The 25,658-nt window shown below is 46.4% G+C and overlaps 1 protein-coding gene across 3 annotated transcripts in view; it reads right to left on the bottom strand.

Annotated features, from left to right (window-relative positions):
• The window catches only part of ipo9 (importin 9), a 210,315-nt gene that overhangs the window by 169,443 nt on the left and 15,214 nt on the right, over window positions 1-25,658 (bottom strand). For all 3 annotated transcript variants that reach the window (XR_005463359.1, XM_038819399.1, XM_038819400.1), the window contains 2 exons: window positions 9,818-9,879; window positions 3,478-3,564 (listed from right to left, as the gene is read on the bottom strand). Coding sequence is in view for 1 of the 3 variants with exons in the window: in XM_038819399.1 (XP_038675327.1) it covers window positions 3,478-3,564; window positions 9,818-9,879 (149 nt within the window). In the remaining 2 variants the exon portion in view is untranslated. Of the gene's footprint in view, window positions 1-3,477; window positions 3,565-9,817; window positions 9,880-25,658 lie in introns of those variants that run through there.

The following is a 25,658-nucleotide window of genomic DNA, read 5'->3' as shown; positions in this document are numbered from 1 at the left end:
ACCTTCCAAAATGCATTACCTCACATTTGTCCGGATTAAACTCCATCTGCCATCTCTCCGCCCAAGTCTCCAAACGATCTAAATCCTGCTGTATCCTCTGACAGTCCTCATCACTATCCGCAATTCCACCTACCTTTGTCTCATCTGCAAACTTACTCATCAGACCAGTTACATTTCCCTCAAAATCATCTATATATACTACGAACAGCAAAGGTACCAGCACTGATCCAGCGGAACACCACTAGTCACAGTCCTCCAATCAGAAAAGCACCCTTCCATAGCTGCTACTCTGCCTATGACCTAGCCAGTTCTGTATCCACCTTGCCAGCTCACCCCTGATCCCATGTGACTTCACCTTTTGCACCAGTCTACCATGAGGGACCTTGTCAAAGGCCTTACTGAAGTCCATATAGACAACATCCACTGCCCTACCTGCATCTTTGTGACCTCTTCGTAAAACTCTATCAAGTTAGTGAAACACGACCTCCCCTTCACAAAAACATGCTGCCTCTCACTAATACGCCCATTTGCTTCCAAATGGGAGTAGATCCTGTCTCAAAGAAATCTCTCCAGTAATTTCCCTACCACTGACGTAAGGCTCACCGGCCTGTAGTTCCCTGGATTATCCAGTCTTCCGGGACATCACCTGAAGACAGTGAGGATCCAAAGATTTCTGTCAAGGCCTCAGCAATTTCCTCTCTAGCCTCCTTCAGTATTCTGGGGTAGATCCCCACCAGGCCCTGGGGACTTATCTACCGTAATATTTTTCAAGACACCCAACACCTCGTCTTTTTGGATCTCAATGTGATCCAGGCTATCTACACATCCTTCTCCAGACTCAACATTCACCAATTCCTTCTCTTTGGTCAATACTGATGCAAAGTATTCATTTAGTACCTCACCCATTTCCTCTGGTTCCGCACATAGATTCTCTTGCCTATCCTTCAGTGGGTCAACCCTTTCCCTGGCAACCCTCTTGCTTTTTATGTACGTGTAAAAAGCCTTGGGATTTTCCTTAACCCTATTTGCCAATGACTTTTCGTGACCTCTTCTAGCCCTCCTGACTCCTTGCTTAAGTTACTTCCTACTTTCCTTATATTCCACACAGGCTTTGTCTGTTCCCAGCCTTCTCGCCCTGAGAAATGCCTCCATTTTCTTTTTGACGAGGCATACAATATCTCTCGTTATCTAAGGTTCCCGAAATTTGGCGTATTTATCCTTCTTCCGCACAGGAACATTCCGGTCCTGAATTCCTTTCAACTGACATTTGAAAGCCTCCCACAGGTCAGATGTTGATTTACCCTCAAACATCCTCCCCCAATCTAGGTTTTTCAATTATTGTTATAATTAGCCTGCCCCCAATTTAGCACATTCATCCTAGGACCACTCTTATCCTCGTCCACCAGCACTTTAAAACTTACTCAATTGACACGGTTCCCGAAATACTCCCCTACTGAAACTTCTACCACCTGGCCGGGCTCATTTCCCAATACCAGGTCCAGTACAGCCCCTTCCCTTGTTGGACTGTCTCCATATTCTTTTAAGAAGCCCTCCTGGATGCTCCTTACAAACTCTGCCCCGTCCAGGCCCCTAGCACTAAGTAAGTTCCAGTAAATATTGTGGAAGTTGAAGTCTCCCATCACAACAACCCTGTTGTTTTTACTCGTTTCCAAAGCCTGTCAACCTATCTGCTCCTCTATCTCCCGCTGGCTGTTGGGAGGCTGTAGTAAACCCCCAACATTGTGACTGCACCCTTCTTATTCCTGATCTCTACCCATATAGCCTCACTGCCCTCTGAGGTGTCCTCCCGTAGTACAGCTGTGATATTCTCCCTAACCAGTAGCGCAATTCCGCCACCCCTTTTACATCCCCCTCTATCCCGCCTGAAACATCTAAATCCCGGAACGTTTAGCTGTCAATCCTGTCCTTCCCTCAACCAGGTCTCTGTAATGGCAACAACATCGCAGTTCCAAGTACTAATCCAAGCTCTAAGTTCATCTGCCTTACCCGCAATACTTCTTGCATTAAAACATATGCATATGCCTTTGTCTAACTTTCTCATTAACTTCTCAAAGAATTCTAACAGATTTGTCATTCATGACCTCCCCTTATCAAATCCGTGCTGTACTGTACCACGCACTTCTGAGTACTCAGCAAACTCATCCTTAATAACAGACTCTAAAATCTTACCAACAACTGATGTCAGGCTAACCGGCCTATATTTTCCAGTCTTCTGCCTCCTTCCCTTCTTGAACAGGGATGTTACATTAACCATTTTCCAATCCTCTGGGACCTTCCCTGCCTCCAGTTATTCCTGAAAAATCACCACCAATGCCTCCACAATTTCCTCAGCTATCCCCCTCAGAACCCTAGGGTGTAGCCCATCCAGTCCGAGTGATTTATCCACCTTCAGACTTTCAGTGTCCCCAGCCATTGGCTACTCCATCTATGCCGCTCATAATTTTAGACACCTCAATTACATCCCCCCTCAATAGTCTCTGCTCTAAGGAAAACAATCCAAGTCTATCCAATGTCTCTTCATAACGAAAACTCTCCAACCCAGCTGTAGATTTCCTCTACCCCCTTTCCAATGCTATCACATCCCTCATATAACGTGGATTCCAGAACTGCACACAATACTCCAGCTGTGGCCTAACTACTCTAGCTGTGGCCAAACCAATGTTTTACACAGTCCTGGCATAACCACCTCCTCTTAAACTCTGTGCCTCAGCTAATAAAGGAGAGTATGCCATATGATTTCTTAAACACTGTATTCACTTGCTCGGCCAACTTAAGGGACCATTGCACATGCACACCAAGAATCCTCTGATCCTCAGTGCTTCCCAGGGTCCTGCCGTCATGGGTAAGTGGGAAAAGACAAAATGATGAATTCTGGGAGCCAAGCAGCAAAGATCAGAAATGGTGTCTTTTGGGGCTCATGGGAATTAGGTGTGGCTGTCTTCAGGAGTTTTGAGATTTCCTCCTTTAGGAGTGAACAAACCAAATCTCCACCTAGAAAATACAGAGTTGTGGGACCCAGTAGCTGAGAATACCATATGTATATGCATTGAATGGGAATGTTTCTATTTCTGTCAGACCATCTTTGTTGCAGTGACTATTTAAACTGATATCCATCATTTCTATGTTGGCTTTGGGTTTGGCTGTTGGAAAACAAGTATTAAAAGTTGAAAATCTTGTCCCTTAATTCCCTTTGTCGGTCTTGTTTGGGTATTCCTTCCTTTTCAGGTTATTGGTCTCTGCAAGGATCATAACACTACACACATTTACACATTTTCACCAAACCCAGGCTCCTTTGCTATTTGTCTGTATTTCTGAACTATCAATTTTTTACCCTAGTGCTACTCAGTGCTGCATGCAGCCAATTTCTCTCTCTCCTCATGCCTCACCCTGGTCACCAACTCCTGCCAAAAACAATTTTCATGTCCAGGTACGAGACTCATTCTCATGGCATCTTACCCTCTCAGTAGTCTCTGGTGGATGGAATTTCTCGGATTGATTACACCAATGATTTTCCACGTACTGTTTGAGAATTACAGATGCCAACTGTGGAGGAGAAGGGGGTGGTTAAATGCTTTTGATCATACACATGCCATGATAAACACAGCTTCCGCCAAACTACTATTTGTATTCTGTTCGGTTCAGTTTCACTGGTCTTGCCATCAGCAGAAGCTTACTGTTCTATGTTCACCAAAGAGAAGGAATTGGTGGATGTTGAGTCTGGAGAAGGGTGTGCAGATAGCCTGGGTTACATTGAGATTCAAAAAGACGTGGCGTTGGGCGTCTTGAAACAGATTAAGTTAGATAAAGCCCCAGGGCCTGATGGGATCTACCCCAGAATACTGAAGGAGGCCAGAGAGGAAATTGCTGAGGCCTTTACAGAAATCTTTGGATCCTCACTGTCTTCAGGTGATGTCCCAGAGGACTGGAGAATAGCCAATGTTGTTCCTTTGTTTAAGAAGGGTAGCAAGGATAATCCAGGGAACTACAGGCCGGTGAGCCTTAAGTCAGTGGTAGGGAAATTACTGGAGAGAATTCTTCAAGACAGGATCTACTCCCATTTGGAAGCATGTAGACGTATTAGCGAGAGGCAGCACGGTTTTGTGAAAGGGAGGTCGTGTCTCACTAACTTGATTAGAGTTTTTCGAGGAGGTCACAAAAATGATTGATACAGGTAGGCAGTGGATGTTGTCTATTTGGACTTCAGTAAGGCCTTTGACAAGGTCCCTCATGATGTGGAGATGCCGGCGTTGGACTGGGGTGAGCACAGCAAAAAGTCTTACAACACCAGGTTGAAGTCCAACATGTTTGTTTCAAACACTAGCTTTCAGAGCACTGCTCCATCCTCAGGTGAATCACCCGAGGAAGGAGCAGTGCTCCGAAAGCTAGTGTTTGAAACAAACATGTTGGACTTTAACCTGGTGCTGTAAGACTTTTTACCAAGGTCCCTCATGGCAGACTGGGACAAAAGGTGAAGTCACACGGGATCAGAGGTGTGCTGGCACGGTGGATACAGAACTGGCTAGGTCATAGAAGGCAGAGAGTAGCAATGGAAGGATGCTTTTCTGTTTGGAGGGCTGTGAGAGTGGTGTTCCGCAGGGATCAGTGCTGGGACCTTTCCTGTTTACAGTATATATAAATGATTTGGAGGAAAATGTAACTAGTCTAATTAGTAAGTTTGCAGACAACACAAAGGTAGGTGGAATTACGGATAACGATGAGTACTGTCAAGAGGATACAGCAGGATTGAGATCGTCTGGAGACTTGGGCGGAGAGATGGTAGATGGAGTTTAATCCGGACAAATGTGAGGTAATGCATTTTGGAAGGTCTAATGCAGGTAGGGAATATACAGTGAATGGTAGAACCCTCAAGAGTATTGAAAGTCAGAAAGATCTAGGTGTACAGGTCCACAGGTCACTGAAAGGGGCAAGACAGGTGGAGACGGTAGTCAAGAAGGCATACGGCATGCTTGCCTTCGTTTGCCGGGGCATTGAGTATAAGAATTGGCAAGTCATGTTGCAGCTGTATAGAACCTTAGTTAGGCCACACTTGGGAGTATAGTGTTCAATTCTGGTTGCCACACTACCAGAAGGATGCGGAGGCTTTCGAGAGGGTGCAGAGAGATTTACCAGGATGTTGCCTGGTATGGAGGGCATTAGCTATGAGGAGCAGTTGAATAAACTTGGTTTGTTCTCACTGGAACGACGGAAGTTGAGGGGCGACCTGATAGAGGACAACAAAATTATGAGGGGCTTAGACAGGGTGGATAGTTAGAGACTTTTTCCCAGGGTAGAGGGGTCAATTACTAGGGGGCATAGGTTTAAGGTGCGAAGGGCAACGTTTCGTGGAGATGTACGAAGCATGTTTTTTTACACAGTGGGTAGTGGGTGCCTGGAACTCGCTGCCGGAGGTGGTGGTGGAAGCAGGGACGATAGTGACATTTAAGGGGCATCTTGACAAATACATGAATAGGATGGGAATAGAAGGATACGGACCCAGGAAGTGTAGAGCATTTTCGTTTAGATGGGCAGCATGGTCGGCACAGGCTTGGAGGACCGAAGGGCCTGTTCCTGTGCTGTACTTTTCTTTGTTCATATGATGGCGAGATCCAGGGTTACAGTAATGAATCCACCCTCCATACAATGGACATTAATTACATGTGCGCATGTTTTTTCTCCCGCATCTTGAAGAAAGTCACATTTCATTGGGGGAAAGCCCAATATAAACTGACAAATTAGATTCATTTCACCTCTACGACACAAACAATTTACATAGCAACAAACATAGCAAATAGGAGGCCATTCAGCCCTTCGACCATGCTCTGCCATTCATTATGATCATGGCTGATAATCAAGTTCAATACCCTGATCCTGCCTTCAACCCCCCCCCCCCCCCCCCCCAACCAATATCCCTTGATCCCTTTATCCCCAAGAGCTATGTCTAATTCCTTCCTGAAATAACGCAACGTTTTTGCCTCAACTAATTTGTGGTAGTGAATTCCACAGATTCACCACTCTCGGTGAAGACATTTCTCGTCACCTCAGTCCGAAAAGGTTTTCCCCTTACCATCAAACTATGACCTCTAGTACTGGACTCCCCCACCATCGGGAACATTCTTCCTGAATCTACCCTATCCAAGCCTGTTAGAATTATTTTTAAATATAAATTTAGAGAACTCATTATTTTTTTAAACCCATAATCCTGTTAGAATTTTTACGTTTCTATGAGATCCCCGCTCACTATAAACGGCCATGAATTTAATCCTAACCAAATTTGTTTTGAATTTTATTTTGTCACACCCGTCACGCAAAAAAGCGAATTATACTGCACTGTACCGTAAAAGATAAAATTGAGATTACAGCCTGGCAGATCTCTAAAACTAGTCAGGGGGAGCAAGCGAGAGAAAGAGATCCCCATCTCTTTCTCTTTGTTTTCCTGTTCTAAACCAATAAAAAGCCAAGACTTGGTAATCTCTGATCTTCACCTAGCTCTGTGCCAGTAATTGGTTGCCAAGCCAACCGACCAGTACCATCTTAGATATGGGTCCCCTGGCAGGTGAAGTCAATGGCACATATGATGTGAAGACATTCTGCAACCACTATTTCTCAATGACAATACAGAAAACAAATATTTGTGACAGATATTTTGCCTGCTTCTACTGTTAAATTGAATAAACATCGTTATATAGCTTGCGATGCGTGGTTCAAACCACAACAAAAACAGTGAAACCTACAGAATATGGTAACTTTGGAAATGGCATCAGCTGCCCGTTGTTTTGCAGGTCTCATTTTCGCAATGATCATTTTGTATGCACTACACCGATAAATGCTCAGAAAAAGGGCAGCATGGTGGTGCAGTGATTAGCACTGCTGCCTCACGGCACCAAGGACCCGGTTTCGATTCCGGTCCCGGGTCACTGTCTGTGTCGGATTTGCACATTCTCAAGATGTCTGCATGGGTCTCCGGGGAAGGCAATAGTTGCCAGGTTCACAACATTGTGGCTGCTCTGTTGCACAGGAGTCCAGGACAAAGACTGGTAGAGGTATCGTGATAGGGGATTCGATTATAAGCGGAGTAGACAGGCGTTTCTGCGGATGCAAACAAGACTCCAGGAAGGCATGTTGCCTCCCGGGTGCAAGGGTCCTGGATGTCTCAGAGCGGCTGCAGGACTTTCTTAAGGTGAACAGCCAACTGTCGCGGTGCAAAAAGGCACCAACGATGTAAGTAAAAAACACGATGAGGTCCTACATGCTGAATTTAGGGAGTTAGGAGCTGAATTAAAAAGTAGGACCTCAAAAGTAGTAATCTCGGGATTGCTACCAGTGCCACGTGCTAGTCGGAGTAGGAATGACAGGATAGTGTCATGTGAGAGTACCTTTAGAAATATTTAAGAAATGGGTGTATATATAAATATCGGTCGTGAGAGTACCTTTAAGAAATGGGTGTTTCTTACTGCAGTGATGTCAGAGAGGGGGTGGAGCTGGGCTGTCTGTCAGCTTTTTACTTTTGTTTTAGGCTGTTTGCTGCAGGCTGTGTTTTAGTTTTGTTTTCAGAGCTGGATAGCTGCAGTCACAGCCAGAAGGTGAATTGGAGTCTCTCTCTGTAATCTAAAGACTGTAAATCGATCCTGGTGATTTAAAACTAATAACAGTAGTGACTTTAACCTGATGTGCTTTAAGTCTTATGGATGTTAAAAGGACAGCTTAAAGAATTAATTAGTGTTGTATTCTTTGGGGATTGTATTGGAATTAATGGTTGCTAAGATGTTCACTGTTTGTTTTAAACATGAATTCATAGAATAAACATTGTTTTGCTTTAAAAAATACGTTTCTATTTCTGCTGTACCACACCTGTAGAGTGGGCCACATGCTCCCCATACCACAATCTAGTAAAAATTGTGGGTCAGGTGAACTCCATGATACACTTTGGGGTTCTCTGAACCCTGGCGCATAACAATAGGCAGGATGAATGTGGGCTTGAGAGACGGTGCAGGAGGGTTTCAGATTTTTGGGACATTGCAACCAGTTCTGGGAGAGGTGGCACCATTTCTGAGGAAGGATGTTCTTGCTCTCAAGGGATTGCAGCGAAGGTTTACCAGACTGATTCCAGGGATGGCAGGACTGTCATATGAGAAGAAATTTACTAGGTTAGGATTGTTCTCGGTGGAGTTCAGAAAAGATTTATAAAATTATAACAGGACTAGACAGGGTAGATGCAGAAAGATGTTCCCGATGTGGGTATGTCCAGAACCAGGGGTCACAGTCTGAGGATTCAGGGTAAGCACGGTAGCACAGTGAGTAGCACTGTTGCTTCACAGCTTGGATCACTGTCTGTGTGGAGTCTGCACGTTCTCTCCATGTCTGCGTGGGTTTCTTCTGGGTGCTCCGGTTTCTTCCCACAATTCCTGAAAGACGTGTTGTTAGATGAATTGGACATTCTGAATTCACCCTCTCTGTACCCGAACACGCACCAGAATGTGGCGGCTAGGGCCTTTTCACAGTAACTTCATTACAGTGTCAATGTGAGCCTACTTATGACAATAAAGATTATTGTTATTATAAACCATTTCGAACAGATATAAAGAGGCATTTCTTCACCCAAAGAGTGGTGAGCCTGTGAAATTCATTCTCCCAGCAAGTAGCTGATGCTAAAACATTGAATATTTTCAAGAGGCAGCTAGATATAGCACTTGGGGTGAATGGGATCAAAGGCTATGGGGAGAAAGCAGGATTAGGCTGAGTTGGATGATCAGTCATGATTGCGATAAATGGCAGAGCAGGCTCGAAGGGCCAAAAGGCCTCCTCCTGCTCCTATCTTCTATGTATCTCACCCCCACAATCGAAAGATATGATGGGATTGATCAAGCTAAATTGCCCATTAATTGGGGGAAAAAATGAATTGGGTACTTTAAATGTATTAAAACAAGATGCTCAGAAGAATGAAAAGTTATTTGCCCAACATCCACAGCAGCAGGGAAGCCACTATGTCCCTGGGGAAGGAAGAGTTTTGCAACTATCTGGAAATTGCAATTTCTCTGTTACTATACATGCTGAATAAAGAGCTCTCCATTCCACAAAAGCCATTTCTTTCACCATACCCACTGCCACCTGGCATCAGTGTGCTTATATTGTTTTTAAGCTGTAAATGGGTTTGTTGCTGTCAAGGTTGTCCATTGTGTTTTGAGAGGGTTCGTGGTCCCAGAGTGCCTTTGATAGGCAGCACGGTAGCATTGTGGATAGCACAATCGCTTCACAGCTCCAGGGTCCCAGGTTCGATTCCGGCTTGGGTCACTGTCTGTGCGGAGTCTGCACATCCTCCCCGTGTGTGCGTGGGTTTCCTCCGGGTGCTCCGGTCTCCTCCCACAGTCCAAAGATGTGCAGGTTAGGTGGATTGGACATGATAAATTGCACTTAGTGTCCAAAATTGCCCTTAGTGTTGGGTGGGGTTACTGGGTTATGGGGATAGGGTGGAGGTGTTAACTTTGGGTAGGGTGCTCTTTCCAGGAGCCGGTGCAGACTCGATGGGCCGAATGGCCTCCTTCTGCACTGTAAATTCTATGATTGATACATTTTACTATGCAAATTGTCCATGTCACTGTGTAAGCGTGTCTTTTGATTTGAAAATACAGTTTTTGGGGATGTCTGTTTCTCCAGGTTTCATTGTAATATATGTGTAGATATAAATTAACTAAAATTCACTTCAACACCAAAAAGTCCAAAAGTTAAATGCTTGAAGCTCAAATTCCCTGGTCCCATTAGTCGATTCCAGATCAATATTACCATGACATTCTGCACATACCTGTCGTATAGCCAGAACACCCTGGGGATCCACTGTCAGCTCTGCCAAGTGAACACCAAACTCTGAAACAGAACACATCAAAACAATCCATTCAGAAATAAAGACTCTAGGGAACAAAAGCGGCTAATTAAAAGTCAAGGATAACATTAGATTAAAACAGGCTTCTATTATGGTCAAGTGTAGCAATTCTGAACACTGGACCTTTTAAATATCTAGAAAAGATTAACAAAAATATTGATAAAGGAGGAGAAGCTAGAATGTGACTGAAAAACAGTTTAACGGTTTATAACAGTATGCAAAATGAAAACAGCAAAACCAAATGTGGGTGCCCTAAAGGATACATAGATACATAGAAGACAGGAGCAGGAGGCGGCCACACTTGGAGTATAGTGTTCAATTCTGGTCACCACACTACCGGAAGGATGTTGAGGCTTTGGAGACAAGGATGTTCTCTGGTATGGAGGGCAATAGCTATAGAACATACAGTGCAGAAGGAGGCCATTCGGCCCAACGAGGCTGCACCGACCCACTTAAGCCCTCACTTCCACCCTATCCCCGTAACCCAATAACCCCTCCTCACCTTTTTGGACACTAAGGGCAATTTAGCATGGCTAATCGACCTAAGCTGCACGTCTTTGGACTGAGCTAGAGAGGTTGAATAAACTCGGTTTGTTCTCACTGGAACGAAGGAGGTTGAGGGGCAACCTGAGAGAGGTCTGCAAACTTATGAGGGGCAACCTGAGAGAGGTCTGCAAACTTATGAGGGGCATAGACAGAGTGGATTGACAGAGGCTTTTTCCCAGGGTAGAGGGGTCAATTATTAGGGGGCATAGGTTTAAGGTGCGAGGGGCAAGGTTTAGAGAAGACGTATGAGGCAAGTTTTTTTACACAGAGGGTGGGTGCCTGGAACTCACTGCCGGAGGAGGTGGTGGAAGCAGGGACGATAGTGACGTTTGAGGGGCGTCTTGACAAATACCTGAATAGGATGGGAATAGAGGGATACGGACCCCGTAAGTGTGGAAGATTTTAGTTTCGATGGGCAGCATGGACGGCGCAGGCTCGGAGGGCCGAAGGGCCTGTTCCTGTGCTGTACTTTTCTTTGTTCTTTGAGGCATTTTGGTCCTTCGAGCCTGCTTCGCCATTCACCACGATCATGGCTTATCATCCAACTCAATATCCTAATCCTCTTTCTCCCCATAGCCTTTGATCCCATTCTCCCCCAGTGCTACATCTAGCCGCTTCTTGAATATATTCAATGTTTTAGCATCAACTACTTCCTGTGGTCATGAATTCCACAGGCTCATCACTCTTTGGGCGAAGAAATGTCTCCTTATATGTGTCTGAAATGGTTTACCCTGAATCCTCAGGCTGTGACCCCTGGTTCTGGACACACCCATCATTGGTAACATTTTCCCTGCATCTACCCTGTCTAGTCCCGTTAAAATTTTATGAGATATTTCTGAGATACCCCCTCATTCTTCTGTACTCCAGCGAGAATAATCCCAACCTAGTCAATCTCTCCTCATATGGCAGTCCTGCTGTCCCTGGAATCAGTCTGGTAAACCTTCGCTGCACTCCCTCAAGAGCAAGAACATCCTTCCTCAGAGAAGGAGACCAAAACTGCACACAATCACGGCGCCGAGGTCCCAGGTTCGATGCCGGCTCTGGGTCACTGTTCGTGTGGAGTTTGCACATTCTCCCCGTGTTTGCGTGGGTTTCGCCCCCACAACCCAAAGATGTGCAGGCTAGGTGGATTGGCCACATTAAACTGTTGCTTAATTGGAAAAAAATAATTGGGTACACTAAATGTTTTTAAAACTGCACACAATATTCCAGGTGTGGCCTCACCAAGGCCCTGTATAATTGCAGCAACACATCCCTGCTTCTATACTCAAAACCTCTCGTAATGAAGGCCAACATACCATTAGCCTTCTTTCCCATCTGCTGCACCTGCATGCTTACATTCAGCGAATGGTGCACAAGGACACTGCTGCATACACCCCTCTCCCAATTTACAACCATTCAGTTAGCAATCTGCCTATTTGTGTTTGCTTCCAAAGTGAATAACCTCACACTTATCCAAATTATACTGCATCTGCCATTGATTTGCCCACTCGTCCAATGCATCCACATAATGCTGTAGGATCCCTGCATCCTCGTCACAATTCACCCTCCCTTGGTACCATCTGCAAACCTTGAGGTGTTACATTTTGTTCCCTCAACAAATCATTAATATATATTGTGGATAGCTGGGGTCCCAGCACCGATCCCTGTGGTACCCCATGAGATACTGCCTACCAATTTGAAAAGGATCCATTAATCCCTACTCTGTTTCCTCTCTGCCAACCAGTTTTCTATCCACCTCAATAAATTTCCCCCAATCCCATGCGCTTCAATCTTGCACAATAATCTCTTATGCGGGACTGAAAGTCCAAATATACCACACCGACTGGCTCCACCTTGCCAACTTTACTGGTTACCTCTTCAAAGAATTCCAACAGATTTGTCAAGCATGATTCGCCCTTCATAAATCCATGCTGACTCTGACTGATCCTGCCACTGCTTTCTAAATGTTCCGCTGTCAAGTCCTTGATAATGGATTCAAGCATTTTCTCCACTACCGATGTTAGGCTTACTGGTCTATAATTTCCTGCTTTCTCTCTACCTCCCTTGTTGAATATCGGAGTGACATCAGCTACCCTCCAATCTGCAGGGACAGTTCCAGAGTCTATAGAATCCTGGAAGATGACCACCAATGCACCACTATTTCCAGAGCCACCTCCTTGAGCACCCTGGGATACAGATTATCAGGCCCTGGGGAGTTATCCGCCTTCAATCCCATCAATTTTCCCAGCACCATTGATGAGATGGGATAAATTATAATGGCAAAGAAAGAATGGTGGAGGCATGAAATAGATATTTGTGTCTATCATCGCATTAAAAGACACACAATGAATACCAGAAAGGGGGGAACCAAATGTTTAATGAGTGGGAAACTTCTGTTCATGGGATGTGGGCGTCGTAGGCTAGGCTGCCATTTATTGCAAATCCCTAAGGGCAATTAAGAATTAACCACATTGCTGTGGGTCTGGAGTCACATGTAGGCCCGACCATGTAAGGATGACAGCTTTCACTGAATCTCGAGAGTGCAATAGGCCAATCGGCCCATAGACTCTGCACCAATCCTTCGAAAGAGCACTCTACCCATGTATAATCACCGTCCACCCTGCCCTATCCCTGAACCTGCACATCCCTGGACACTTAGGGGCAATTTAGCATGGCCAATACACCTAGCCTGCACATCTTTGGATTGTGGAAAGAACCCGGGGCACCCGGAGGAAGCCTACGCAGACTCGAGAAGGATCTGCAAACTCCACAGTCACCCAAGGCTGAACAAAGAACAAAGAAAATTACAGCACAGGAACAGGCCCTTCGGCCCTCCCAGCCTGAGCCGATCCAGATCCTTTATCTAAACCTGTTGCCTATTTCCCAAGGTCTACTTCTCTCTGTTCCCCACCCGTTCATATATCTGTCCAGATGCATCTTAAATGATGCTATCATACCCGCCTCTACCACCTCCGCTGGCAAAGCATTCCAGGCACTCACCACCCTCTGCGTAAAAAACTTTCCACGCACATCTCCCTTAAACTTTTCCCCTCTCACCTTGAAATCATGAACCCTTGTAATTGACACCCCCACTCTTGGAAAAAGCTTGTTGCTATCCACCCTGTCCATACCTCTCAATTTTGTAGACCTCAATCAGGTCTCCCCTCAACATCCGTCTTTCCAATGAAAACAATCCTAATCAACTCAACCTTTCTTCATAGCTAGCACCCTCCATACCAGGCAACATCCTGGTGAACCTCCTCTGCACCCTCTCTAAAGCATCCACATCCTTCTGGTAATGTGACAACCAGAACTGCACGCAGTATTCCAAATGTGACCTAACCAAAGTCCGATACAACTGTAACATGACCTGCCGACTCTTGTACTCAATACCCCGTCCGATGAAGAGAAGCATGCTGTATACCTCTTGACCACTATCAACCTGCGTTGCCACCTTCAGGGTACACTGGACCTGAACTCCCAGATCTCTCTGTACATCAATTTTCTTCAGGACTCTTCCATTGACCGTATAGTCCGCTCTTGAATTAGATCTTCCAAAATGCATCACCTCGCATTTGCCTGGATTGAACTCCATCTGCCATTTCTCTGCCCAACTCTCCAATCTATCTATATTTTGCTGTATTCTCTGACAGTCCGCCTCGCTATCTGCAACTCCACCAATCTTAGTATCATCTGCAAACTTGCTCATCAGACCACTTATACCTTCGTCCAGATCATTTATGTATATCACAAACAACAGTGGTCCGAGCATGGATCCCTGTGGAACACCACTAGTCACACTTCTCCATTTTGAGACCCTTCCACCACTACTCTCTGTCTCCTGTTGCCCAGCCAGTTCTTTATCCATCTAGCTAGTACACCCTGAACCCCATACGACTTCACTTTTTCCATCAACCTGCCATGGGAAATCTTATCCAACGCCTTACTAAAATCCATGTATATGACATCTACAGCCCTTCCCTCATCAATTAACTTTGTCACTTCCTCAAAGAATTCTATTAGGTTTGTAAGACATGACCTTCCCTGCACAAAACCATGCTGCCTATCACTGATAAGTCTATTTTCTTCCAAATGTGAATAGATCCTACCCCTCAGTATCTTCTCCAACAGTTTGCCTACCACTGACGTCAAGCTCACAGGTCTATAATTCCCTGGATTATCCCTGCTACCGTTCTTAAACAAAGGGACAACATTAGCAATTCTCCAGTCCTCCGGGACCTCACCCGTGCTCAAGGATACTGCAAAGATATCTGTTAAGGCCCCAGCTATTTCGTCCCTCACTTCCCTCAGTAACCTGGGATAGATCCCATCCGGTCCTGGGGACTTGTTCACCTTAATTCCTTTTAGAATACCCAAAACCTCCCCCTTCCTTATGCCGACATGACCTAGAGTATTTAAACATGCATCCCTAGCCTCAACATCCATCATGTCCCTCTCCTTTGTGATACCGATGCAAAGTACTCATTAAGAAGCTCACTCATTTCCTCTGACTCCACGCCTAAATTCCCTCTTTTGTCTTTGAGTGGGCCAATCCTTTCCCTAGTTACCCTCTTGCTCCTTATATACGAATAAAAGGCTTTGGGATTTTCCTTAACCCTGTTAGCCAAAGATATTTCATGACCCCTTTTAGCCCTCTTTATTGCGCGTTTGAGATTCGTCCCAAGGCTAGAATTCAACCGGGGTGCCTGACGCCGAGGCAGCAATGCTAACCACTCTGCCACGCCTTCCGTAAAGGGCATTAGTGAACCAGATGGATTTTTGTGACAATCTACAATGGTCCCATCACCAGACTTTTTATTCCAGATTGTTATTGGATTCATATGTCACCATCTGCAGTGGTGGGATTCGAACACGGGTCCCCAGAGCATTACCCTGGGTCTCGGGATTACTAGTCCAGTGACAATACCACTGCCTCCCCCTTTAATTTTTCTTTTGAAAAACATTTTAGAGACATTTTTCAAAAGTATCTTTATTCAAATTTTTAACACTTGAAAAACATTACAACACAAAAATAAACCCAACACAAAATCCTCCCCCGGAACGGACAAAATCTCCCCCCACAGCCCCTAATCCACCTCCTCCCCTGCTAACAATTAACGGTAACCAGTTCTCCAAAATGCAGAATGAACAAATCCCATTTCTTGTGGAACCCCTCAGTCACCCCTCTTCGGGCAAATTTCAACTTCCCGAAATGCAGGAACTCCAATAGACCCCAGCCACATCGAGGCACAAGGTGGAGAAGCTGACCTCCACCCCAACAAAACCCATCTGCGAGCGATCATTGAGACGGGGGCTAAAACATCTGCCCCCACCCCCACCTTCAACTCTGATGCAAGGTTTTAGGGATGGGAGGAAAGAGGGGTGAAGGAGATGAAGGGCTTGTTTTTGGAAGGGCGGTTCACATGTTTGGAGGTGTTGGGGGTAAAGTTTGGGTTCCTGTGTGAGGAGGGTTTTTGATGCATGTAGGTTGGTGCGGGACTTGCCAAAAAAGGTCTTTCCGACCTGTCTGGTAGCACCTTCCTCCTCATTGCTGGAGGAGATGTTGGTAATGGGGTTGGAAGGTGGGTTCGTCTCAGCGATTTATGAGAAGATTTTTGAGGAAAGCGAGGGGTCTCTGGAGGTCAAGTGGGAGGAGGAGCTGGGGATGGCGCGAGAGGAGGGATTGCGTCCCTTTGTTTAATGTTGTCCCTTTGTTTAAGAAGGGTAGCAGAGATATTCCAGGGAATTATGACACCCTGAATATGGTCCCCAGGGAACTGGGCTCCAGGTCCACATGCAAGATCACCGACATGGTGCTGAAAAACAACATCCAAAATGTCTCCAACTTCGGGCAGGTCAGAACATATATACATGATTAGCTGGGCCGCTTCCACACCGTTCACAAATATCACCTACCTCTCAAACAGCCGTCTCATCCTCGAGGTCATGTGTACCACCTTTAGCTGTATCAACCTCAGCCTCGCACACTAGGTTGAGGCATTCCCCAGTACCTCACACCACAATCCCTCCTCTCGCGCCATCCCCAGCTCCTCCTCCCACTTGACCTCCAGAGACACCTCACCTTCCTCAAAAATCTTCTCATAAATCGCTGAGACGAACCCACCCTTCAACCCCATTACCAACATCTCCTCCAGCAATGAGGAGGAAGGTGCTACCAGACAGGTCGGAAAGACCTTTTTTGGCAAGTCCCGCACCAACCTACATGCATCAAAAACCCTCCTCACACAGGAACCCAAACTTTACCCCCAACTCCTCTAAACGTGTGAACCGCCCTTCCAAAAACAAGCCCTTCATCTCCTTCACCCCTCTTTCCTCCCATCCCTAAAACCTTGCATCCGTCCTCCCTGGCTCAAACCGTTGGTTCCCTCGGCTTCAACCTCGACCCCACCCCTAACCTAAAGTGCTGCCAGCGTCGCAACCAACACAGGACTCCCAGAATACCTCCCTGGGGTAAACGGGAGTGGTGCCATTGCCAGCGCCTGCAACCTCGACCCCTTACAAGAACCTGCCTCCATCCTCACCCCCAAAATACCAACTCCAGGCTCCAACCCCGCACTTTTTCCACATTTGTCACCTAGTAATAGTCCAAGTTCAAGTTCAGAAGGCCCACCCCCGGCAGAAAGACAGTCAGGCACTGGACTAAAAATAAAAACCTGCACCTAACTGGCCAACGACAGGACTATCCCACCTCAGTAGATCCACCTTAACCCTAGCTACCAGACCAGTAAAATTCAACTTACAAAGACGGGCCTAATCCTGGGCCACCTGCATTCCCAAATACCTGAAGTGGGTCATTGTCACCTGAAATGGTAACACCCACCCACTCTGACTCCTGGAAAAGACACCACAAAACACTCACTTTTACCCAAGTTCAGCTCGTAGCCCGAAAATGAACCAAATCTCCTATGCAGTCCCATTATATCTCCCATGGAAGAGTTCGGGTCCAAAATATACAAAAGATCATCAGCACACAGGGACACCCTATGTTTCACCCCACCCTCACTACCCCCTTCTATTTATCCAAGCACCTCAGCGGTATGGTCAAGGGGTTCCATTGCCAGTGCAGACAGAAGCAGGGGACATATGGCATCCCTGCCTCATTCCTCTGTGCAACAGAAAGTATCCCAAATTCATCTAATTTATTCGTGCTCTCCATGGGATCTTTATACAATTTCACCCATGTCACAAGCTTGTCCCTTGGTTTAGCACACAGCTAAATTGCTGGCTTTGAAAGCAGACCAAGGCAGGCCAGCAGCACGGTTCAATTCCTGTACCAGCCTTCCCAAACAGGCGCCGGAATGTGGCGACTAGGGGCTTTTCACAGTACCTTCATTTGAAGCCTACTTGTGACAATAAGCGATTTTCATTTCATTTTTCAACTTAGGCCCAATCCCAAACCTCTCCAACACCGCAAACAGATAACTCTACTCCACCAATCAAACGCATTCTCTGCACTCAGCACCACCACACCATCTTTACATAGAACATAGAATTTACAGTGCAGGAGGCCATTCGGCCCATCGAGTCTGCACCGGCTCCTGGAAAGAGCACCCTACCCAAAGTTAACACCTCCACCCTATCCCCATAACCCAGATACCCCACCCAACACTAAGGGCAATTTTGGACACTAAGGGCAATTTATCATGTCCAATCCACCTAACCTGCACATCTTTGGACTGTGGGAGGAGACCGGAGCACCCGGAGGAAACCCACGCACACACGGGGAGGATGTGCAGACTCCGCACAGACAGTGACCCAAGCCGGAATCGAACCTGGGACCCTGGAGCTGTGAAGCGATTGTGCTATCCACAATGCTACCGTGCTGCCCCTTCTGCCGGGGAAAGCACCAAATTCAACAGCCACTGGACATTTGACAACTACCAGCCCTTTACGAACCCCATCTGATCCTCCCCAATCACATTGGAAGGCACTCCTCCAATCCGAGCACTAGCACCTTCGCCAATATCTTGGCACCCACATTAAACAGAGATATGGGCCTGTGCGACCCACATTACACTGGATCTATATCCTTTTTAAAACAGCAATGAAATGGATGCCTGACCCATCGTCTCTGGCAATACCCCCCTAAACATCATGTCCTCAAGCATTTCCACCAACAGCAGCGCCAGCTTATCCTTAAACCTTTTATATACCCGGTGCAAGCATTTTCCTGATAACCACCTGCACTTCTTCCAACCCACTGGCTTCTCCAATCCTACCCTCTCCTACTTCAGGACACTCCAATTGACCAAAAACTTGCTCATATCTGACTTATCCTCCAGAGGCTCTGACTTATACAAAAACTTTGCTCACCTGCTCAGGTGCCATGACCAGCTCTCCCTTCCCGTTGCATTCCTGACCCCAACAATCCCTCTCACAACCACCTGCCGGCAGAACTGGCCAGCCAACATGCAGCTGGCCTTCTCCTCATGCTCACACACAACACACCTTGCCCATCGCAGCGGCCGAGCCACCTTCCCTGTGGACAGAAGATCAAACCTCACATGTAGCTCCTTCTCCTCACAAGACCCGGAGTCAGATCCTCCGTATACCTTCAAAAGAAGAAAAGTACAGCACAGGAACAGGCCCTTCGGCCCTCCAAGCCTGTGCCGACCATGCTGCCCGTCTCAACTAAAATCTTCTACACGTCCTGGGTCCGTATCCCTCTAGAGTATTCCCATCCTATTCAGTATTTGTCAAGATGCCCCTTAAATTTCAGTATCGTCGCTGCTTCTACCACCCTCCTCCGCCAGCGAGTTCCAGGCAGCCACTACCCTCTGTGTAAAAACTTGCCTCGTACAAGAATTTAGAAGGATGAGGGGGGATCTTATAGAAACATTTAAAATTATGAAGGGAATAGATAGGATAGATGCGGGCAGGTTGTTTCCACTGGCGGGTGACAGCAGAACTAGGGGGCATAGCCTCAAAATAAGGGGAAGTAGATTTAGAACTGAGTTTAGGAGGAACTTCTTCACCCAAAGGGTTGTGAATCTATGGAATTCCTTGCCCAGTGAAGCAGTTGAGGCTCCTTCATTACATGTTTTTAAGGTAAAGATAGATAGTTTTTTGAAGAATAAAGGGATTAAGGGTTATGGTGTTCGGGCCGGAAAGTGGAGCTGAGTCCACAAAAGATCAGCCATGATCTCATTGAATGGCGGAGCAGGCTCGAGGGGCCAGATGGCCTACTCCTGCTCCTAGTTCTTATGTTCTTATAAGGGCAGCACGGTAGCATTGTGGATAGCATAATTGCTTCACAGCTCCAGGGTCCCAGGTTCGATTCCGGCTTGGGTCACTGTCTGTGCGGAGTCTGCACATCCTCCCTGTGTGTGCGTGGGTTTCCTCCGGGTGCTCCGGTTTCCTCCCACAGTCCAAAGATGTGCAGGTTAGGTGGATTGGCCATGATAAATTGTCCTTAGTATCCAAAATTGCCCTTTGTGTTGGGTGGGGTTACTGGGTTTTGGGGATAGGATGGAGGTGTTGACCTTGGGTAGGGTGCTCTTTCCAAGAGCCGGTGCAGACTCGATGGGCCGAATGGCCTCCTTCTGCACTGTAAATTCTATGATATCTCCTCTAAATCTTGCCCTTCGCGCCTTAAAACTATGCCCCCTAGTAATTGACCCCTCTACCCTGAGAAAAAGACTGACTCTCCTCTCTGTCTATGTCCCTCCTAATTTTGTAGACCTCTATCAGGTCGCCACTCAACCTCCGTCGTTCCAGTGAGAACAAACCAAGTTTATTCAACCGCTCCTCATGGCTAATGCCCTCCAAACCAGGCACATCCTGGTAAATCTCTTCTGCACCCTCTCTCGAAAGCCTCCACATCCTTCTGGTAGTGTGGCGACCAGAATTGAACACGATACTCCAAGTGCGGCCTAACTAAGGTTCTAGACACCTGCAATATGACTTGCCAATTCTTATACTCAATGCCCCAGCCAATGAAGGCAAGCATGCCGGATGCCTTCTTGACTACCTTCTCCACCTGTATTGCCCCTTTCAGTGACCTGTGGACCTGTACACCTAGATCTCTCTGACTGTCAATACTCTTGAGGGTTCTACCATTCACTGTATATTCCCTACCTGCATTAGACCTTCCAAAATGTATTACCTCACATTTGTCCGGATTAAACTCCATCTGCCATCCCTCCGCCCACGTCTCCAGACGATCTCAATCCTGCTGTATCCTCTGACAGTCCTCATCGCCATCCGCAATTCCACCTACCTTTGTGTCGTCTGCAAACTTACTCATCAGACCAGTTACATTTTCCTCCAAATCATTTATATATACTGTGAACAGCAAAGGTCCCAGCACTGATCTCTGCGGAACACCACTCGTCACAGCCCTCCAATCAGAAAAGAGCCCTTCCATTGCTACTCTCTGCCTCTATGACCTCGCCAGTTCTGTATCCATTTTGCCAGCTCACCCCTGATCCCGTGTGACTTCACCTTTTGTGCCAGTATGCCATGAGGGACCTTGTCAAAGGCCTTACTGAAGTCCATATAGACAACATCCACTGCCCTAACTGCATCAATCATCGTTGTGACCTCATCAAGTTCGTGAGACTCGACCTCCCCTTCACAAAACCAAGCTGCCTTTCGCTAACACGTCCACTTGCTTCCAAATGGGAGTAGATCTGTCTCGAAGAATTCTCTCCAGTAATTTCCCTACCACTGATGTTTGGCTCACCGGCCTGTAGTTCCCTGGATTATCCTTGCTACTCTTCTTAAACAAAGGAACAACATTGGTTATTCTCCAGCCGTCCGGGACATTACCTAAAGACAGTGAGGATCTAAAGATTTCTGTCAAGGCCTCAGCAATTTCCTCTCTTGCCTCCTTCAGTATTCTGGGGTAGATCCCATCAGGTCCTGGGGACTTATCTACCTTAATATTTTTCAAAACGCCCAACACCTCGTCTTTTTGGATCTCAATGTGACCCAGGCTATCTACACACCCTTCTCCGGACTCAACATCCACCAATTCCTTCTCTTTGGTCAATACTGATGCAAAGTATACATTTCATACCTCGCCCATTTCCTCTGGTTCCACACATAGACTCCCTTGCCTAACCTTCAGTGGGCCAACCCTTTCCCTGGCTACCCTCTTGCCTTTTATGTACGTGTAAAAAGCCTTGAGATTTTCCTTAACTCTATTTGCCAATGATTTTTCGTGACCCCTTTTAGCCCTCCTGACTCCTTGCTTAAGTTCCTTCCTACTTTCCTTATATTCCACACAGGGTTAGTCTGTTCCCAGCCTTCTAGCCCTGACAAACGTCTCCTTTTACTTTTTGACGAGGCCTACAATATCTCTCATCATCCAAGATTCCCGAAATTTGCCGTATTTATCCTTCTTCCGCACAGGAACATGCTGGTCCTGAATTCCTTTCAACTGACATTTGAAAGCCCCCCACAGATCAGATGTTGATTTACCCTCAAACATCCGCCCCCAATCTAGGTTCTTCAGTTCCCGCCTAATATTGTTATCATTAGCCTTCCCCCAATTTAGCACATTCATCCTGGGACCACTCTTATCCTTGTCCACCAGCACTTTAAAACTTACTGAATTGTGGTCACTGTTCCTTAAATGCTCCCCCATTGAAACTTCTACCACCCGGACGGGCTTATTCCCCAATACCAGGTCCAGTACAGCCCCTTCCCTAGTTGGACTATCGACATATTGTTTTAAGAAGCCCTCCTGGATGCTCCTTACAAACTCTGCCCCATCCAAGCACTACGTGAGTCCCAGTCAATAATAGGGAAGTTGAAGTCTCCCATCACAACAACCCTGTTGTTTTTACTCGTTTCCAAAATCTGTCTACCTATCTGCTCCTCTATCTCCTGCTGGCTGTTGGGAGGCCTGTAGTAAACCCCCAACATTGTGACTGCACACTTCCTATTACTGATCTCTACGCATATAGCCTCACTGCCCTCTGAGGTGTCCTCCCGTAGTACAGCTGTGATATTCTCCCTAACCAGTTGCTCAACTCCACCACCCCTTTACATCCCCCTCTATCCCGCCTCAAACATCTAAATACTGGAACGTTTAGCTGCCAATCCTGTCCTTCTCTCAATCAGGTCTCTGTCATGGCAACAACATCATAGTTCCGAGTACTAATCCAAGCTCTAAGTTCATCTGCCTCACCCGTAATACTTCTTGCATGAAAACATATGCACTTCAGGCCAGCAGACCCGCTGTTTTCAGCAAAATCTCCCTCTCTGCTCTTCCTCAGAGCCATACTGGCCCTATCCCCGAGTTCTCCCTCAATGCTTTCACCTTCTGACCTATTGCTCCGGTACCCACCCCCCGCCATACTAGTTTAAACCCTCCCGTGTGACACTAGCAAACCTCGCAGCCAGGATATTTATACCTCTCCAGTTTAGATGCAACCCGTCTTTCTTATACAGGACACAACTGCCCCGGAAGAGCTCCCAGTGGTCCAGATAATGGAAACCCTCCCTCCTACAACAGCTGTTTATCCACGTTTTTAGCACCAGGGAGGCAACATACCATCCTGGAGTCTCTTTCACGTCCACAGAAGCGCCTATGTGTGCCCCTGACTATAGAGTCTCCTATGACTATTGCTCTTCTGCCCTTTGACCCTCCCTGCTGAACATCAGAGCCAGCCGTGGTACCACTCCTCTGGCTGCTGCTGTTTTCCCCTGAAAGGCTATCCCCCCAACAGTATCCAAAGGGGTATACCTGTTCGAGAGGGGGACAACCACAGGGGATTCCTGCACTGACTACCTGCCCCTTCTGGTGGTCACCCATTTCTCTGCCTTCACCTTGGGTGTAACCGCATTTATATAACTGCTATCTCCTAAGTGCATCCAACTGCTGCTCCAGCCGAACCATGCGGTCTGTGAGAAGCTCCAGTTGGGTGCACTTTCTGCAGATGAAGCCAACCGGGACGCTGGAAGTCTCCCGGACCTGCCACATCTCACAGTCAGAGCACTGTACCTCTCTAATTGACATTGCGCTAATTAATTAGTAAATTAAATTTTAAAAATTTTTTTAAAGTTACTGTTAACTGTGTTTCCTGGCACTAGATTTCTACGATAAACGTGAAAGCTAAATACAGTACTCTCCGATCTCTGTCTGAGATACCCCTCTAAATTATTTTATTTTTTCATATTTTCATTCTCCTTTTTCACATTTTCTCCCAAATTTACACCCACCAACAATAAACAATAATCAGCAACAAATATGTCAATCCCCATAACAATAACAACAATCCCATCCTCCCACCAAACCCAAAACATTAGCCCGCATGTTTCATAGAACATTACAGCGCAGTACGGACCCTTCGGCCCTCGATGTTGTGCCGACCTGTGAAACCATCTGAAGCCTATCTGACCTACACTATTCCATTTTCATCCATATGTCTATCCAGTGACCACTTAAATGCCCTTAAAGTTGGCGAGTCTACTACTGTTGCAGGCAGGGCATTCCACACCCCTACTACTCTCTGAGTAAAGAAACTGTCTCTGTCCTATATCTATCACCCCTCAATTTAAAGCTATGTCCCCTCGTGTTGGTCATCACCATCCGAGGAAAAAGACTCTCACTGACCACCCTATCTAACCCTCTGACTATCTTATATGTCTCTATTAAGTCACCTCTCAGCCTTCTCCTCTCTAACAAAAACAACCTCAAGTCCCTGAGCCTTTCCTCGTAAGACCTTCCCCCCATACCAGGCAACATCCTAGTAAATCTCCTCTGAACCCTTTCCAAAGCTTCCACATCCTTCCTATAATGTGGTGACCAGAACTGCACGCAGTACTCCAGGAGCGGCCGCACCAGAGTTATGTACAGCTGCAGCATGACCTTGTGGCTCCGAAACTCAATCCCCCTACTGATAAAGGCCAGCACACCATATGCCTTCTTAACAGCCCTATTAACCTGGGTGGCAACTTTCAGGGATTTATGTACCTGGATGCCGAGATCTCTCTGTTCATCTACACTACCAAGAATCTTGCCATTAGCCCAGTACTCTGCATTCCTGTTACTCCTTCCGAAGTGAACCACCTCACACTTAGAACATAGAACATAGAACAGTACAGCACAGAACAGGCCCTTCGGCCCTCAATGTTGTGCCGAGCCATGATCACCTACTGAAATCCACGTATCCACCCTATACCCGTAACCCAACTAGGTTCGGGAATCGAATCTAGGACCCTGGAGCTGTGAAGCATTTATGCTAACCACCATGCTACCCTGCTGCCCCTTTGTATTACATGTATTACATGTATTAGTTATTCTGCATTAAACTCCATCTGCCACCTCTCAGCCCAGCTCTGCAGCTTATCTATGTCCCTCTGTATCCTATAACATCCTTCAGCACTATCCACAACTCCACCGACCTTCGTGTCATCTGCAAATTTACTAACCCATCCTTCTACACCCTCTTCCAGGTCATTTATAAAAATGACAAACAGCAGTGGCCCCAAAACAGATCCTTGCGGTACACCACTAGTAACTGAACTCCAGGATGAACATTTGCCATCAACCACCACCCTCTGTCTTCTTCAGCTAGCCAATTACTGATCCAAACCGTTAAATCACCTTCAAGCCATACTTCCTTATTTTCTGCAATAGCCTACCGTGGGGAACCTTATCAAACGCCTTACTGAAATCCATATACACCTCAACCCGCTTTACCCTCATCCACCTGTTTGGTCACCTTCTCAAAAAACTCATAAGGTTTGTGAGGCATGACCTACCCTTCACAAAACCGTGTTGACTATCGCTAATCAACTTGTTCTTTTCAAGATGATTATAAACCCTATCTCTTATAACCTTTTCCAACATTTTACCCACAACCGAAATAAGGCTCCCAGGTCTATAATTACCAGGGTTGTCTCTACTCCCCTTCTTGAACAAGGGGACAACATTTGCTATCCTCCAGTCTTCCGGCACTATTCCTGTCAACAAAGACGACATAAAGATCAAGGACAAAGGCTCTGCAATCTCCTCCCTGGCTTCCCAGAGAATCCTAGGGTAAATCCCATCGGGCCCAGGGGACTTATCTATTTTTACACTTTCCAAAATTGCTAACACCTCCTCCTTGTGAATCTCAATTCCATCTAGCCTGGTCGACTGAACCTCAGTATTCTCCTCAACAAGATTGTCTTTCTCCAGTGTAAACACTGACGAAAAATATCCATTTAACGCTTGCCCTATCTCCTCTGATTCCACACACAACTTTCCACGACTATCCTT

The sequence above is a fragment of the Scyliorhinus canicula genome, chromosome 15, assembly GCF_902713615.1.
Source record: "Scyliorhinus canicula chromosome 15, sScyCan1.1, whole genome shotgun sequence".
Classification (NCBI taxonomy): Eukaryota; Metazoa; Chordata; class Chondrichthyes; order Carcharhiniformes; family Scyliorhinidae; genus Scyliorhinus; species Scyliorhinus canicula.
This window is presented reverse-complemented; position numbering and strand designations above follow the sequence as displayed.